Raw genomic sequence first — 16,155 nt, 5'->3', positions numbered from 1 at the left:
TTCAAGGCGTCCATAAGGAGTGGTGGCTGAACATGTAGCATCGCTAGATCTAAAAAGGAATCTGAGTGCGCCGGTGGGCATCCATGAGCTTCCGTCGCACAGCCTCGCCGCCGGCATATCCGCTAGCCTTGCGTTTCCGAGTAGGAGTGCGCTGGTCTGCATGTCTGGCATGACGGAAGACGCTAGCAGGCCGGGACGGCGAATTGGCAGGCATGAATTCTCGGTGCTGGGGCAACCGTAAGAGAGCCTGATATCTGTTGTGGTTGCGACGGAAGGCCGTCACAATGCCACGGTCCAGATGGTTCAGGAAGCGTTCAGCACTGTTGTTTTGTTGTACATCACCTCCACGGTTAGGGGTAGGAGTACCGGATACGACTGTCATGGATGCAGTGGCCATTGGCGAAGCAATCGCATCTTCGTCAGATGCCTTGCCCATCTCCTCGTCTGAGGAGCCGTCTCCAAAGTCGATGAAATCCTCGACATTCAAGGCGGCTTCCGGATCATCATCGTCGTCGTCGTCATCCTCAAAGGAACTATCAATAGCAAAATCACGAGAGGGGTAAAATGCCTCCGGAGGACCCAAAACTTGACCACCCGGGCAATGTCGTTTCCAAGGGCCGTCATCATCAGATTAGCACTCGAAGCCAACATCGGACTCAGGTCGAGACGGTTCGGCGAGGCCAGAGCATCCGTGTCGCTCTCGTCGATCAGGTGCATAGTAGTGGCACGTGGGCTATTGTTGGCAGTGCCGCAAATGCTGTTGGTGGCAGACTCAAGCCAGTCATGGCGGGACGAGGCATAGGCTGGAATGATCACAAGATGTTTCCCAGTGCAGTCGACCAAGGCCACCGGTTTGTGGGGGTCTGCAACAAAAGTACCCAAGATTGGACCGCGCCGACGAGTAGGGGGTTGGCTTTTGTTCTCGTCGGCGGGAGGCAGCGAGGCAGAGGAATCGCGGCGGAGAATGGAACGGGGTGAGTGATTGTTGCCGGTGGTGGAAGGTCTTCATCTGTGGTCTCGCCATCATCGGCTTCAAACAGGTCAGTAGGAGGATCAAGGGGGAAGTCCAGGTACGCTGCATACACTCATAGCCACTCGACTCGGATCCCTCGGAAACGGCGTCGGACTCGACGTGGTAAATGTTCGAATGGCCATAGTCCGACTCAGCGAACAACTCATCGGACTGGCGACGGCGGCTGCTGTCGTGCTCGTTGTCGTTCTCAATCATGCGACGTAGTTGAGGATCGAGACTGTCCTGTTGCAAGAAATCACTCGGGATCTCATCCTCTGTATGCGAGTCGCTATCCGACGAGGAATCGGAATCCTCTTCAAAATGGACACGCCTAGGCATGGGCGTCTCCGCAGCCGCCTCGCTGGCGAAGTCAGTCTCGCCAAAGGTTTCCATAGCACTGTAGAGCTGATCCTCGTCGAAGAACGAGGCAGCGGACAGCAGCATATGATCTTCAAAAGTGTTGGCACCGGCCAACTCGAGCTCAGACACAGTCGAAGTCCTGAAGACGTCGTCGACGTCGTGCTCGTCCTCTGACTCGACAATAAGTAGCTCTTCCAATATTTCAACATCCTGATCTTCATCGTCTCCGTCGCTTATATCGTCCACGGCAGCGTATACATCGTCCGAGCTCTCATATGAATCACTTTCATCGCTGCTTCTTTGACCGTCATAACCATGACCGTCGGAGAGCCTCACCCTTTTCCGGCCTGTAGACTTCATGCCCGACTTACGGCCCTTGTCACGTCTACCGTAAGACGGGCAGCGAGCAGCTGGCTGTTCCTTTTCATCATCTGCGTCCTCTTCTGATTCATTGGCATCGTCACTGAGGGCCTCGATAGATGAAACCGAGGAAACGCTGGAGATCGACGAGCTCGAAGCTCTTCGTTTACGGTCAGTAGTAAAGGAGCTGAGAGGGAGGGATTTGCTGGACCGCCGTGACGACGAGCTCGCAGACTTGGGGTCCAAGTGCTTCATAATGTTGAGAGAACGGCTATCTTTGATAGCACCCTTTGGTGATTTGTGAGATTTAGTTTGCGTCATTGTGTTGATAGCAATAGAACTGCTTGTGCTTAATTGAAAGAGCTCGTCCAGTTTTATTTGTTGTATTGGGCTTTGGGTTTCGGCGGCCCAGGTGTTGACAAAGTTTGATATCCGTTATGAGCGGATCAATTGCGTCAGAGACTCCAGGAGACCGGAGGTTCGAGATTCGAAAACCGGAGGAGCAAGGAAGGTAAAGTTTCAACCGTCAATTCGTAAAGCGTCGTTTCAGTTGAAGGAAGTTTGGTTCGTTATCGTAGATCGAGATTCGAGAGGAGGAATAGGTAGACGTGACGACGGATGACAAGGGATCGGAGGAGGGGGGAAGGACGAAGACTTTTCGTTGACCACAAAAGCACCTCCAAGTCCTCAACGGACGTCAAAAAGTGCTTCCTCTGTGAATGTGCTAAGGGGCAATTTCGACGCTTTTCTCACAGTTTGCGTCGAAAGAGAAACAGATATCGTCAAGTCAAATTGGGAGTTACTCGGAGCTGCTGGACTGAGGAGCATAGGACATGCCCCCCAGTGAGTGATCTACAGCTCAACGAAAGCCATTCTGGCACTGAAACCTTGACGAAATCTGGTATAGGATGGTTTAAAGTATATGGAGGATTTAAAAAAAAAGTAGATGGTAGAAGCACGGTGTTGGTGTAGGAGAATGAAATGGGGTGAATTGGACGAAGGGAAAAGAAGGATCATAGAAGAGGTGGCCGAACTTGGCACTAGGTAGGAGTACGGAGCCCATACTGCTGGGCAGGGCGGACAGACTGGCTGTTACAGGCTTACAGCGCAAAACGACCTCGGACGCAGAGACAGACTGCTGGGGCGGACCAATTTTTCCAACTGCTGTGGGGCTTCAATAACCAGGCTCAGCAATCCGTGCGTTGATTGGATAAAAGCTTCCCTTTGGCTAATGCTTATTGGTTGGCTAAACCTCACCGCATTTTCCGTTCTTCATTTTTCTCCTTTCTCAAATTTTTTTGCCAGCAATTTTCTAATCGTCCAAGAGCCAATCATTGTTCAGATACTGCAAAAGCCTGAAGGAAGGACGATGAAACGCTCCAGTCGGGGAAAAATACAACAGTGCTAATGGATATATCCTCTGGGTGGTTTACGTCAATATCGAGTCAAGATGAGCAGGTCAACTCCGTTTTTACTCATTAACTAGAGTGGTTGAGAACAATAGAACCCTTTGAAAACATAGATATAATAGCATGGTGTATGCGCGAGCATGTGTAAAGGCACGCCCGCAAATCGAGGTGGTGTTACCTAAGGTCGGGTAGCTTAGACTGCAGATGGCGTGAACATTTCAGAGAGCATTCATGTCTACAGTCAAACTAAGAAATGACAGCAAATAGGTGATAATCCTGAATCATGACAGGGACATGGTAGTGCTCCCGTCCAATAGACCATCAGAAAACCGTAGTTGGAGTGCGCTAACAAGTTGGGTGACTCATTTGATGATCCGAGACCGAATTTGAAGGTCAAGTCATTATGACTACATGCCAGTATTGATTCTTGTCAAGGATCAACCCATGCAGTTCGTACGGCTTGTGCACACTTACCCAACTCAGAAATCAGAACACAGTAGAAAGTACCTTCACTTTGCATAGTACTTCACGCCCCATATGTGTACTAGAGTTATTCAGATGTACCATCAAATTGTGAAAGCATGTCTCCATGTCATTCAATTTGATAATCTAACACCGTTTGATTAGACATAGATTGGCTCATCGAGAATAGCCTCATTGTCGCCCTCATAACGGGACGGCAGAGCCGGAGTCCTCCGTATGCAAGTAAAAAATGTAGAATCCGCTCAGATTCTGACTCCTAGACTACAGAGTACGCTCCAAGTCTCTGACGATGATCATTGAGGAGGGGCTCTCAGCGGAAGAAAGCAAATTCGACTGCCTGATACCTCATACAGTAAGTACTAGGTTCTACTAGTACTACTGATAGTGAACGCCTCCCAAGCCCAGGATGCTAGTTGATCCGTGTCCTATGCAAAAAAAAGGCATCATCGACCCCGCCAAAAATTACCTCTCAGACTCGGAAATGATCTATCAGATTCGACACTCTAGCTATGGTATATTGCGTCGCACCTCATGCACCCTGGGAATTGTAAACGCTCTACTCCGTAGATAAGTAAACGTACTTGCTCCGGCTGGCAGGATTGTTACTAGCGGCTACGCCTACGGCCAAATATATAGAACTCGGAGTAAGACTGCCCAGTAGACTTCTAAGCTGTAGGTTTGACTCCTCCATCGGTGTTGTGGCCATTGGCCAAGCTCTCACGTAAATTTTTGATCCTGTGTTCCAATCTCCCTCAGGTTAATCTACATAGATTATCCCAGCTCGTCTGTCCTTAGGCAATTGATACCACTGGAGTCCCTGAAATGATGCTGAGTTGTCCGCCCCTTGCCCCTGCTGCCCTCGGCTCTCAATAGCATGCGGAAGACTCTCCTCCTCTATTCTCCACAGCAGTGGCGACGGTGGAAATGCAGAACGGGAAGGAGAATATACAATCACATACGGGGAAGCAAAGACAACCAGAGGCGTCATTGAGAATAATCTCCGTCCTTACCTTCCTGCAGATCGCAAGTCAACATTCAGGCATACCTTACCTTCCCGTTTCGACATGCATATTGCACTTTGATGCTATTGGTTCAAAAGAGCGGTAAAGGGACGGCTGCTGCAGAGATCAAACAGATTTGCTGTACGGAGTACATGCAGTGCAGTTGGCTTGGCCGGCCGAATATTATTACTAAATTTACTATTTAGAACCGCCGGATCTTACGGTACCCAAAATCCCTAACCCGCTGGATCCTGCTTACACGCGATCGGCACAATCCACGATCTCTAATTGGCCAATGGATCAGCTGCACCCCGCAGTAGCCAAATTTTCTATTCTGCTGCATCATGTCCATGTCCATAGCCGGAAATGGCATAATTGGTGTACACATGGCAGTACTCCGTAAATCTGGGCCCGGCCACAACGTTAGAGCGAACTTTATCTCTTGGGCTCCAGATATGTCAGAATGATTTCACTCTGAGGACATCGTCTGGAAGTAGGACTATTGTCCGGCTATGGAGTACGGAGTGTCTTCCAGGCAACAGAGGAGGGAATGAGGACCAATTTCAAGAAGCTAGATAGAGAGGGGTGATTGCCACTCGGGTCAAGGCCGCCGTTTTACAAGCCGTCCGATCCACTACCATGGCTCGTGATGTTCGATGGAACGTCCTAGTTTGTCCCCAGTACTAAACAAGTGGCCAATTTCAATGTCTGGATCTTCATTGCAGCATTACCATTATTGCGTGACTCAGTACTCAATTGATAATTCCAATACCGAAAAGTAACACTTGCCAGAAAGTGGTATCAAAAAGAGATCAAAAAGAGAAGCCGGGAAATGAACGATGAGACAGGGCTGTAGGTTCCGGGAGGATACTGCTCAGTGTCCGGACTCACGTCCCTGGATAAGGCTCAACTTTGGGGGTCGGTTTCGGCTGGGACCTTGGCCACATAGATAAGATTGATTTTGACCTTGTTGGCTTCGGCGCAGAAGTAGGGGTGATCTCGTCTTGTCCTCTGTCAGCGGTAGCAGTGGCTGATTGTCCTGCTTGCTGTGCTTCTTTGACCCCTTCGCGGATTTCAGCGACTGATGCTCCTGGAGCCGCTGTCGTGACGAGTGTCTCTGTAGGACGTATTCTTCCGTCGGTCGAATCCTCGTTCAATCTGGAGATTTCCTCCTCCGTCACCAGACGCTCGTTCTCTAGGCGTACCTCACGGCCACGTTTATGACAGTACCAGAGTACGAATAGGAGGACTGTGTGAAGCATTCGCCGTCAGTATGCCAGAGGTAATTTTCTAGTAGAAGATACTTACTAAACAAAGCCAAAGACCAGAGCACGTTCATTCCCAGCACTGCTGGGAATCGCGCTCTCAAAAATGCCATAATGGACCGCAGCATGCCCACAATGGCGGCAGGCTTACCAACCAGCTCCTTCAAACTTGGCACCTTGATGCCCATCTTATTAGCAGCTGCAGCCGCCTTGCCTACATTCTCAACATTGAGGCCGCTTCGGCTGGCCCTCTCGCTAGCCGCTGCGAGCATTTCCGGCGCCAATGTCTCGGTCCACCTCTCCGGAAGTTTCTCAATCAGTTTCTGAAGAAAGGCCGGAAGCTGCGAATAAGTCTGCTGTAGCTGCTTATTGCCATTGCTAAGAAGCATCTCCAAGTCGTGGTAAGCGGTGGGTACGCCATTTATGAGGTCCTTGAAAATGAGTGTGAACTTGCGCAGGAGCTCTTGGGTCTCGTCGCTGATCGAGAAGACGCGATTATTATCTGCAGCTAGGTTGAGACGCTCCAGGATCTCCGTCATGTCATCCGTCTCTTGTTTCGCTTCGCTGTTGGCAGGGTCGGAGGATTGAAGGGATTGCGAGGCATTGGGCCCTGCCGGTGCTGTCGATACTTTGTCCTAAAACGGAGTCATGGTGAGAACACGCTTCTTACAAGACTTCGAAACGACGATGTTCACAGAAATGGCACCCTACCTTCTTCTTCCAACTTGTGCCCCTCCTCCGCAACCAATACCATGGCCCCTTCTTCTTGTCTGAAGGTGAAGTGCTCTCAACATGAGAAAGCTTCGAATCTGTACGGATGACTCCAGCATTGCTTGCTCTTCGCTCCTCCTCGCCAAGCTCCTTGAACTCCTCGACTGGGGAGATGGGTAGGGGAATATTATATGCCTCTGTGTTTGAGGCATCGACAGGCGGACGGACATTCTCATCACCGTTCAACGACAATGTAGCCTCTGCCTCTGTAGGTTGAGCGGTAACGGACTGTAAGAATTGTTCGTCTTCGGTTGTTAGCACTGGATCATGTGGCTTGTCAGCCTGCGAAGGGCGCCTCCAGTTCTGTAGATAACTAAAGCGCTGCATCTCGGCAGGTTAATGTTAGATGTTATTTCGATAATTCTCTTGAAAATCGAAGTGTATGAGGGAGAAAAAGAAGTGTCCACTGAATGCTCTTAAAAGGGTAAAGATGGCTGGACAAAAGGGGAGCATGGGCAAGACATTGCGTTGTCCTCTGAACTTTTGAAAGCAAGGTATCCCTGGCAAACTGCACGAAGGGGAGAAATATATAGTAGCCCTGAGTTAAACGCCCCAGCAATGAATATTATCCAAAATGTAGAGTCCTCAGAGGATCCTTTTGAATCGTTAGTAGGGGGGAGGCCCAAACATCAAAGTTCCTTGTAACTACAAGCTTATTCAGGAACTGGATCTCACTGTCAAGTTGCTTTCACACGATGATATCATGCCCAAGGCATCCATGATCAATCATGTGAAAGAAGCCTCATCAGCCACTCAGCTTCTGCCCGTTGCACAGCCACAATAACCAGAATAGTGGATACCAGCCACATATTCTATCACCTCCCGACCTGATAGGTCCTTAGCTAATCGTGGGGTAAAGGTAAGCTACCTAAAGGTACCTATGCAGCCACGGTCCACGATTTCATCGAGTTGACGAAGATCCTGGTCCTAATCGAGTTTCCCTTTGAGGCATAATATATCGGACTATGATCACTTACGACTGGAGATCCTCCCTAAGTGTACGAGTGTATGGTGTCGTTCCTGCGAAAATGCCTTGGAATCATGTTGGTTGAGATGCATCTCCCATCCTGTCATGACCATAGGGGCGATATCGATCCTTCTGTCAGGGCAAGGTATCATAGTACTGTAGATCTACGCGGGATTCTGGCCTAGGAGAAGCACGTAGTGTCATATCTACAGACTGCGAGTCCTCACGCTACTTTAAAGCCTTAGACAAAGACAATATCCAGGTAAAGGCAACGATTCCAGAGTACTGTGTGCCTTCAGATAAGAGCACGCTCGAGGTGCTTTGAGTCATTCAAGGATACTATGTGAGTCATGTTTAGATAGATCAAAGCTTCATAGATGGATGACTCCGAGCTCGTCTGCCTGATCTTGGTCTTAATTCTGATAGGCATCCTTGTCAGCTACTAATCTCATCACATGATTCCGTCGCTGGTCACTCGGCGCTTCCACTTGAACTTCATTTCCTGTTCTCCTCTCTTTCTCTTTCCCCACGCTCCCTAGAGTCGGCTATCGTGCTACGTGGATCTGACTTGGATTCTCGTATGCCAAGCTTGTCTCAAGACGGTGTTCTTCTAGTATGGTCTTCTTAATGAAGACCCACAGCCACGAGAAGATACACTTCTTGGAACAGCTTCCAGGACTCCCCACATGCAGCCTGCATGATTCGGCAGCGTCGCTTCTTTTTATCGACAAGTTCGTCCAGTCTTTTCCATTGTGCAGGTTCCTTCTGTCGCTCGCTTGTGTTCTCACCTGGTTGTCTCTGGTCTCTTTTCTGCTGAAGTTGTTGGATGATAATCATAACACCATGACTTCCAAACGTTCATTCGTTTCGCGGGACCGAGTGGAAAAGTCCTTCAAGTCATTCAAAAGGATGTACAAGGGACATTCGCAGGTGAAGAAGCAGAGGAAAGAGAGCCCAAAGAGCCAATCCACAAAAGCGTAAGTGGCCTTTCGCGCTTTCGCCTTGCCATCTTTCAGCTATATAAGCCTTGTGAATTGAGTCAACCTCTCTCCGGAAATATAATTGCATCCTCGAAACCGATACTGACTATCGAAAGGCAGTCCTCTCGCAAGTCCTATAGTTACATTGATTGTGGGCAGGGATGATCAGCGATGCTTCGTAGCTCATGAGGATGTCCTATCCCGTTCCCCTTTCTTCCATCCTGTGCTAAAGGACCAGTTTGTAGGTGATAATATGGACAAGGTTCTAGGCTTGCCCGACGAGTGAGTGTCAAGATTCCCTTTTGCCTTCTTTTCAGCTTACTGACATACTGCCAGAGAGCCAGAAATCCTGTCTTGTGTCCTCGAGTTCCTGTACAAGGGCGACTATACCCCGCGCCTCGTGCATGACAAGAGCCAAAGATCATTTACACTCGAAGGTTTCCAGGACACCTCTGATATCAACAGTCGCAAATCAAGCGCAGCGACAGTCTTTCTTTCTGCCATCAACGGTGTAGTCCTCCGGGACACTGCTGTGTACTGCGCGGCTGAGAGATACGGCTTGGAGTCACTCAAAAGCCTTGCTCTTCGCAAGCAAGGTTTTCAGAGGGGTATACCTATCGACGTGATCCTGCGATCCGCCCGGTATGCCTATGACAACACGCCGGACTCTGAGTCTCGACTGCGCGCTCATTACTTAGCGATGATCATTCGCGCCCGTCATATCTTCAAGAGCAGCGGAACCATGCAATTTGACATGGAGATGGGCCATAAATTCTACTTTGATGTGTTTGTTGCGATGTGTAACCACATGGATGATCTGGAGGGACTCGAGTAAGTTCTCCTGCTCTGTGCACTTACTTGTCAACTGACAATCTTTTCGGTATAGCCCGCAGTGATCGAGCGCTCAAATTGTCCAAGGACACATCGGCCACGATGGATCGAATGGGACCGTGCCCCGATGCATCGAACAGCAAGTAACCCATTCAGATTGCCAGCTTTGCAACCAGACTGAACATATCGTTTCGCTCATATCTGATAGTCACTCTTTGCTTCTACCGAGGTGGGCCGGTTTGTGGTTTGAGTAACCATCTGCTTTACCACTTTTAATCTTACTGGCGTACCACGTGGCTTGCTTCTATATTCAGATCTCACTCCTTGAAGACTTCTCCTTGAAGCACTCCGCTCTCGCGTGCGCCTCTGTTGTTCAGATTGATGGGAGAATGTGAACCTGCTAGGTTGTATATGCGTCTAATCTCTTGGCGCATTTAGCAGCTTGTTGATATGATGAGAATGATCCTTATCTAGGAAATTGAGAGATTCGGCCACCTCATTTTGTGCCTGCTCCTCTAAGTGCTAAGCGTAGTAGAGTCAAAATCCTTGGCCTGGATATCTCGAACTGAATGAAGTGGGAGCCTAAAGTAACATGGGATTAATATTCATACATAGATGGCTAGGTAACTAGCCCTGCATTACCATTCTTTTCATAAAGAAATGCTACATAGGAAACACCAGATAGGCCCACTACAGTACCCCCTAATAATGCTGCGATACCCTGCAAGTCTTCCTGCAACAATCCGCTAAGCGTGAAATGCTCAAACAGCATGAGCTTCAACCTAAGTCGACTTCTTTCTGCGACCACGCTTGGATTTCTCCTCAGCGGGCTCGGCCTCATCACCATCCTTGCCCGCTGACTTCTTCTGACGCTTCGCAGCCGGCTTCTCAGACGCCTTGGGCGCTTTCTCCTCAGCGGCAGCTTTGGAAACCCGGCCTCTTCTGGTCACAGTTGGCTTGGGCTGAACCTCCTCCTCGTCAGATTCCTGTTTCTGGTCGTCGTCGCCCTCGGTGTCGCTCTCTTGCTTGGCGCGGCTGCCCTTGGCTCTTTTGGCCTTGGGCGCGGTAGGCTTCTTCTCGGGCTTGTCCGTATCTGTCTGAGCACGGCCGCGTTTCTTCGACTTGGGAGACTTCTCCTCCTTCTCGGATGCGGTTTCCGCCTGTGATAGTCTTAGCTATACACGTAGAATGTGTTCTCGCGGAGCAAGTACCTCTTCCTCGTCAGTCTTCTTCTTCTTCGGGGCACGCTTGCGGAAGCCCGTCATGCCAGGGCGGTTCATCTCGGGATCCTAAGCCCTATTAGTATCATGTGGAAATCGATAGAATGCGTGCAAAAGCCTACCCCCTTCCAATCCTCGTCGTCAACATGTCCCTGCTCCAGAGCCTTACGGACCTTCTCCTGATACCCCGAAGGTAGTTCCTCGAAGCCGTCGATAGCGTCCAGATCCTTCGAGTCACCGCTCGCTTCCTCAACGGCTTCATTGAGGTTGGCGATGATCTTAGGCGTGACGCATCCCCTGGTAGGGTGTCAGTGATATTCCGAGTCTAAGAGGTAGGTAATAACTTACCAGTGTCTCCAGAAGAAACTCTGGAATTTTTCGGTGTCGACCCAGGTACCGAGACGAAGCTCGCCTTTGCCGATTTTGACCTTTTCCTCTTTGCATTCTTTGTTCTGGCAGCCAGCTCGGCCGGTTGAGGCGGCGTCTGGTTGATGTTAGTGCGTTTGTTTGATTTCCGAAGGTGAAAAAACTCGGGACTGGGATTGACGATCGAGTGGTAAGATCGACACAGGAGGTGCTTGATAAAAACAACGGATGGGTGCAAGATTGATGAAGAGAAGCACGATGATTATCCACACTTGCAGCTCTGTTGTGTATGGTTGACGTATGACCGCCATGAGCAACCCAAGTCAGGCAAGAATACAGGCAATTGTTGACAACATTTAAAAAGGAAAAAATAGTTGTCGAAATCTCTCAATTGATGAAGGAATAAATCACGAAGCAATTTATAGATGGAGAAAAAGCTTACCCAAGCGATAAGTTCCCATATTTTATGGGCAGCAGACGACGACGCGGTCCGCGAGCGATGAGTTGGTAAACGACAGAAATCAGAGGGCTACTTCTTCGATGGAAAACAAACAGGGATAACGCAATTTCTCCCGAAAATTGGAGATACTGCCAGCAGCACCGATGGAACGGGAGCGAGAAGAACCGTGGAGCAGAAGAGGATGGACACAGATGACGGAGGAGAGGGAGAGAAGATGAAGACGAACGGAACACGCCAAAGACCAACACCGCAGTGTATACTCCCACAACACAACGCCCTATCATCCAATTAATGGGGCTCTTTAATTGATTGTAACATAGAACAGAGTTGGGTTGTCTGAGACCTCGATGAATTTCGCGTATGCATTTTGGGAGGTATGTAGTCAATAAGTGGTTGTCTACGTTGCCTTACTCTTTAAATGGGTAGAAGATCCTGATCTACTGATCGACGAGACAGCTGTTCCCTTTGTTCTGTGTTTCTTTCCTTCATTGTACTCGGATAGCCCTTGCAATACTTTGGTCTATGTACTCCGAACAATAAGACATGACTGTTCTCCTTGTCGAGCATATCTCCATCAGCTGAGGCCAAACAATGTTAGTCGAAATCAAGAGCATAGCAGTCTGGCTACGGACTACTTAGTGCCCAGGCTTGCTTGATAGTGAGGAAAGGACGTTGGATGTCAATGCGGCCTCGAGAATGAAGCGGAGCGTGTTTCTTAAGAAGAATTGTTGGCAGTGATTGTCGATTCAATTTTCTCCAGATCAGTGACGTGCTTCCTCAGCATTACTACGGCTCCAAGACTAAGACGGGAAACAAACGGAGCCGCGGCGTTCTCCTCGTCAAATTTGTCGGTAGCAGAGGTGTTATTGTGATGCTCAATCATTCCGACGGCCGAGTCAATAGCCCTGCGTAGTAAATGCGGGCGACTAGATGCATCGTCTTTCTGCCCAGATTTCAAATAGTTCCAAGTCAAAACGTCTTCTAAGCCAGCGACTGGATGCTGAAGCGCATGCTTGATAAAGTTTCGTGTCATCAAGAATGCCTTTTCTGTGTATTGTGAGGACTCGACGCGACGGTTGTCGTCCACAGCAAGGACGTCATAGCCAGCCTCGTCTGTGAGATATTTGAGTGACTCTGAACTTCTAGATACCCGAGAATATACTTACTGTAGAATGGGTTCTTGACCAGCACAAGGCCCATGATGGAGACCAGGATCTGCAAGGCAGTGGACTTAATGGGCGACCAGCTTTCCTCCGGGTTCTTTGTTGGCCAAGTACCTAATATGCTAAGACAGATTCGACCGTCCTCGTACAAGTTGGGATTGACCCTACCCTGCCCATTGGTCCAGGAGTGGAAGAAGGAAGTAGGGGGCTTGTTGGGGTAATCTTCAGGGAATTGGAAATCAATCACAAACGGAGCATACTCGTATGGCGTTCCCTGAGGACCAATGATCAAGACTCGTAGGAGGTCTATTCTAGATTCCCAGCTCCGAACATAGATACCAGGAGGCAGCGATGTCTCAAGAATCTCATATTCCTTCCGTATACGACTCATCCGGAGACCCGATTTTCCACGCGAGGATGCTGATATGAAATGGTGGTCAGAGGGAGGATCACTCTCCAGAACCGAGAAGCCTGGAGGGCACGTGGATGATGAAGGAGATGATTGTGCGATAGATCCATTGGACTGATCATCTGCTTTGGATGCCTCCAACTTTTCTTCCTGGTCCTCAACCATTTCAGCAGTGATATTGATCTCAGCTAGGTTCGGTGCCGCGGATTCCTCCACGCCAATCACATGGCGCGAGCCATCATCAAAGCCATCCTCATCATCGGAATCGTTATCCGCCTCGAAGTCATCTTCCGTCAACCATTCTTCATCGTTGCTGTCATCATCAAGTCGCTCGCCACCTTCATATTCATATGTTCGGTCGAACATGAAGGGATTTGACATCCAGGGGGAGAAGCCCGGTAAGCCGAACATGTCAAGCGGTGGAAGGGGCAAAGGGGGCACATCGTAATCGTCATCAATCACCATGAGTATTCTCTCCAAAGGAACGCAAACATCACGACAGCTGTTGCGACCGACTTGTCGAACGGTAATGTTGCCCTCGATGTCCACTGAGACGATCCTACCAAGGAAGTCACACGGGGACTGTCCGTTGTACACATCGTGATGAACAACATAGCGGGAAGGTAGAGGGGAAGAATCGATCGTGATTCCATTTTTGAACGCTTCCGACTTGAAGAGTGCCAGCTTCATAGATTCAAGATACATGGACATCTCGAAGAAGTTCATCGGAAAGAGAAAGCTGTACAGGGAAGGCCCAGTGACCGCGGGCGGATCGCGAGGTGTTGGTGGAAAGACCGACCGATGGACCTTTTCTGGAACCAGGAGCACTAGGTCATCCAATGCTTTTCCTAAACCCGGAAACAAGCTTAACTCATAGACGGAAACTTGAGTAACGGTATCACCCAGTTCACCCAATCTGGAACCCGGTTTCAGCATGTTCCCATTATGCAGCAGCTCGATGTCTGGATCTTTGTACCAGCGAACGGATGCTACTCTTTCTCCGCTGTCCACAGCCTGTACTACGCCAACTTTTCGAGCGCGACGGGACTCACTGCGGCAACAAGATGTGCGGATAGTCTGGAGGCTTTCGCTCAACACAACAAGATTTCCAGGCCAGACCTCATCATCACCACCACCATTGAACTTGTGCAGAGAGGTAGCGGCCTCGGTCGTGACGCTCAAATCCTGCCACTGGACCGTCACCACAGTTTCGGTGGATAACACGCGAAAGATATTTATGTCATAACCGAAGGACTGGTCGGTTGGTATCCGCTTGTAATTGTACTTCGTTGCATCAGCTGGGTTGCGAAAGCGAACCCTATCTCCGGGTCCACCTCAACCCACGTGTCCGATCTGACTGTCTTTTCCCTGAAACCCTCGGTGGGTAGCTTGCCGAAGTCGCACTTCATGGCGGTCCCTTGCAGCATTGTTGCTCGGATAACCTCACTGTTATTCCCGCCATATGGTGGTCCTGCACCATAGACATTGGGGCAGAGCCACTCCACGTGAATATTCATGGCAGGAGTCGCTAGGACATGACCTTCTGGTTGTGACCTTAAGCCCATTTCCAAAGACCAGTCTCCTCGATCCAAGTTCTTCGATGATGTCAGGGTAAATTGCCCAGGAAAGACAAACTCTGATTCCACGGTCCACAGGTACTCGCCGTTGGGTAGAGGATATGACCTCATGGCATCCTGGTTGCTTGGCCATGATACAACGTTGTCGGTACCGACAGTCATAGGAATTTCCAAAGCAAAGGGATCCAGAGGTGACACAACTTTCTGGTTTTGAAGAAGGACGACTGCATCGCGCTCAACCTCACGCACAACTCCCAACTTTTGTTCATAAACTATGTAGTCACCCTCAGTGAACTCCTCGTAATTCTGAAGCTCTGACAATGGGACATTATGGAGCAGAGGGGGAGTCGATTCCTCTTCTATGGATCCTGGAGGATTGCCACGTTTGATAGATTTTTCGGCAAACTGCAGCGGTCCCTCTTCCCCTGTCATGGGGTCAGTCTTTCGATATGCGATGGGCTCAAGCGTACAGGTCACAGCAGCGCCAATGACTGTACCGCTAAGAGTGTCATCCAGATGTCGTTTGACAATCTCGCCAGTGCCTAATGCTCGATCAATAAGTTCAAGATCATCCTCGTGCAGAAGAGAGTTTCCTTGCGAGGGTTCCGAAAAGTTGACATAGACATAGCCTTTGGGCGGCTTCAAGAAATTAGCCTTTGAGCTATGTTGAGCTCGACAAATAACATACGGCGCCAGTCTCTAGAAACTCGAGCAAGTCTTTTTCAGGCACTGAAGAGTACGAGACTATCAAGACATCACCCAGAGGCTGGTGGCTATCAATCTGAGAAGGGGAAACACCTTGTCAGCCAACAGTATCCGAAGAAATAAGGTAAAATCGGTCTGAAATACATCGTGGTGAGTTCTCTACTCATGGCCGCGTTAGTTTACTGGTCATTCTACAGTTCCACCTTGGCCACTCACATTGACAATACCCAACAGCGAGGGCTTTGATTTGAGACGACATAGGTCGTTAAGGTCCAGCTAGGAGGCATTTGTGAGTTCCAGAAGTCTTTTGACAGAAAATATGACACTGATAGTAGTGCTGACCCTCCTATTGCCCTGACTGGGAGCTTCAGTAGACATTGTCCTAGGAGACATTGTAATGAGAGTGAGAGATCATGAAGATAAGGAGGGACTCGATGTGCGGGGGAATCAGCGAATGTCAACGTCTATGCTAAGAATAAGAGCTGCATAGGGTGTGAAAACCGGAAGACCCCAAAGAAATAGTAAAGGTCAAAACAGGAAGCAGTAAGAATAGATGGCGAAGGTGTACAGAGCAAACCAGGAGACTCAGTGTTCTTTGAGATGGGGGGAAACAATCAACAATAATAGATATCTGAGGTTATCACATGCGCTAGCTGGCCTCAGGTTTCTGCAAGTACATGCATCTACTTCCCGATTATTATGACCTGTACTCAGAGAGGTTGTGTTCTGGCCGTTGATTGCTACAGCAAATTGTTTGGACAGGAACTTTTTGTCCTTTTGTCATTTCCAGCAGATCCATATTTTACAGCTACCCAC

At 49.3% G+C, this 16,155-nt stretch overlaps 5 protein-coding genes across 5 annotated transcripts; 1 reads left to right on the top strand and 4 right to left on the bottom strand.

Moving 5' to 3' along the window:
- Positions 1-49: 49 nt before the first annotated feature.
- P174DRAFT_465074 (uncharacterized protein) lies at positions 50-2,053 on the bottom strand (the record flags this gene model as incomplete). Its single annotated transcript, XM_024830497.1, has 4 exons — positions 50-568; positions 595-921; positions 972-1,030; positions 1,084-2,053. The coding sequence occupies 4 exons, from the start codon at positions 2,051-2,053 to the stop codon at positions 50-52; spliced, it is 1,875 nt and encodes a 624-aa protein (XP_024677154.1).
- Positions 2,054-5,512: 3,459 nt separating this feature from the next.
- P174DRAFT_380302 (uncharacterized protein) lies at positions 5,513-6,988 on the bottom strand (the record flags this gene model as incomplete). The annotated part of the gene is made up of 3 exons (XM_024822968.1): positions 5,513-5,874; positions 5,934-6,525; positions 6,602-6,988. 3 exons carry the CDS (start codon positions 6,986-6,988, stop codon positions 5,513-5,515), a joined length of 1,341 nt encoding a protein of 446 aa, XP_024677153.1.
- A 1,483-nt stretch (positions 6,989-8,471) lies between these two features.
- P174DRAFT_415225 (BTB/POZ domain-containing protein) lies at positions 8,472-9,619 on the top strand (the record flags this gene model as incomplete). The annotated part of the gene is made up of 4 exons (XM_024824415.1): positions 8,472-8,605; positions 8,729-8,890; positions 8,945-9,439; positions 9,495-9,619. 4 exons carry the CDS (start codon positions 8,472-8,474, stop codon positions 9,502-9,504), a joined length of 801 nt encoding a protein of 266 aa, XP_024677152.1. The 3' UTR covers positions 9,505-9,619.
- A 602-nt stretch (positions 9,620-10,221) lies between these two features.
- P174DRAFT_508128 (uncharacterized protein) lies at positions 10,222-11,670 on the bottom strand (the record flags this gene model as incomplete). The annotated part of the gene is made up of 5 exons (XM_024831425.1): positions 11,468-11,670; positions 11,008-11,143; positions 10,782-10,956; positions 10,651-10,728; positions 10,222-10,614 (listed from the first exon to the last, which is right to left on the bottom strand). The coding sequence occupies exons 1-5, from the start codon at positions 11,484-11,486 to the stop codon at positions 10,222-10,224; spliced, it is 801 nt and encodes a 266-aa protein (XP_024677151.1). The 5' UTR covers positions 11,487-11,670.
- Positions 11,671-12,200: 530 nt separating this feature from the next.
- On the bottom strand, positions 12,201-15,506 carry P174DRAFT_465070 (ubiquitin-conjugating enzyme E2; the record flags this gene model as incomplete). Its single annotated transcript, XM_024830496.1, has 5 exons — positions 12,201-12,598; positions 12,652-14,375; positions 14,402-15,273; positions 15,323-15,407; positions 15,484-15,506. The coding sequence occupies 5 exons, from the start codon at positions 15,504-15,506 to the stop codon at positions 12,201-12,203; spliced, it is 3,102 nt and encodes a 1,033-aa protein (XP_024677150.1).
- Between the last annotated feature and the right edge of the window lie 649 nt (positions 15,507-16,155).

This window comes from Aspergillus novofumigatus (assembly GCF_002847465.1).
Source record: "Aspergillus novofumigatus IBT 16806 chromosome Unknown P174scaffold_13, whole genome shotgun sequence".
Taxonomy (NCBI): domain Eukaryota; kingdom Fungi; phylum Ascomycota; class Eurotiomycetes; order Eurotiales; family Aspergillaceae; genus Aspergillus; species Aspergillus novofumigatus.
This window is presented reverse-complemented; position numbering and strand designations above follow the sequence as displayed.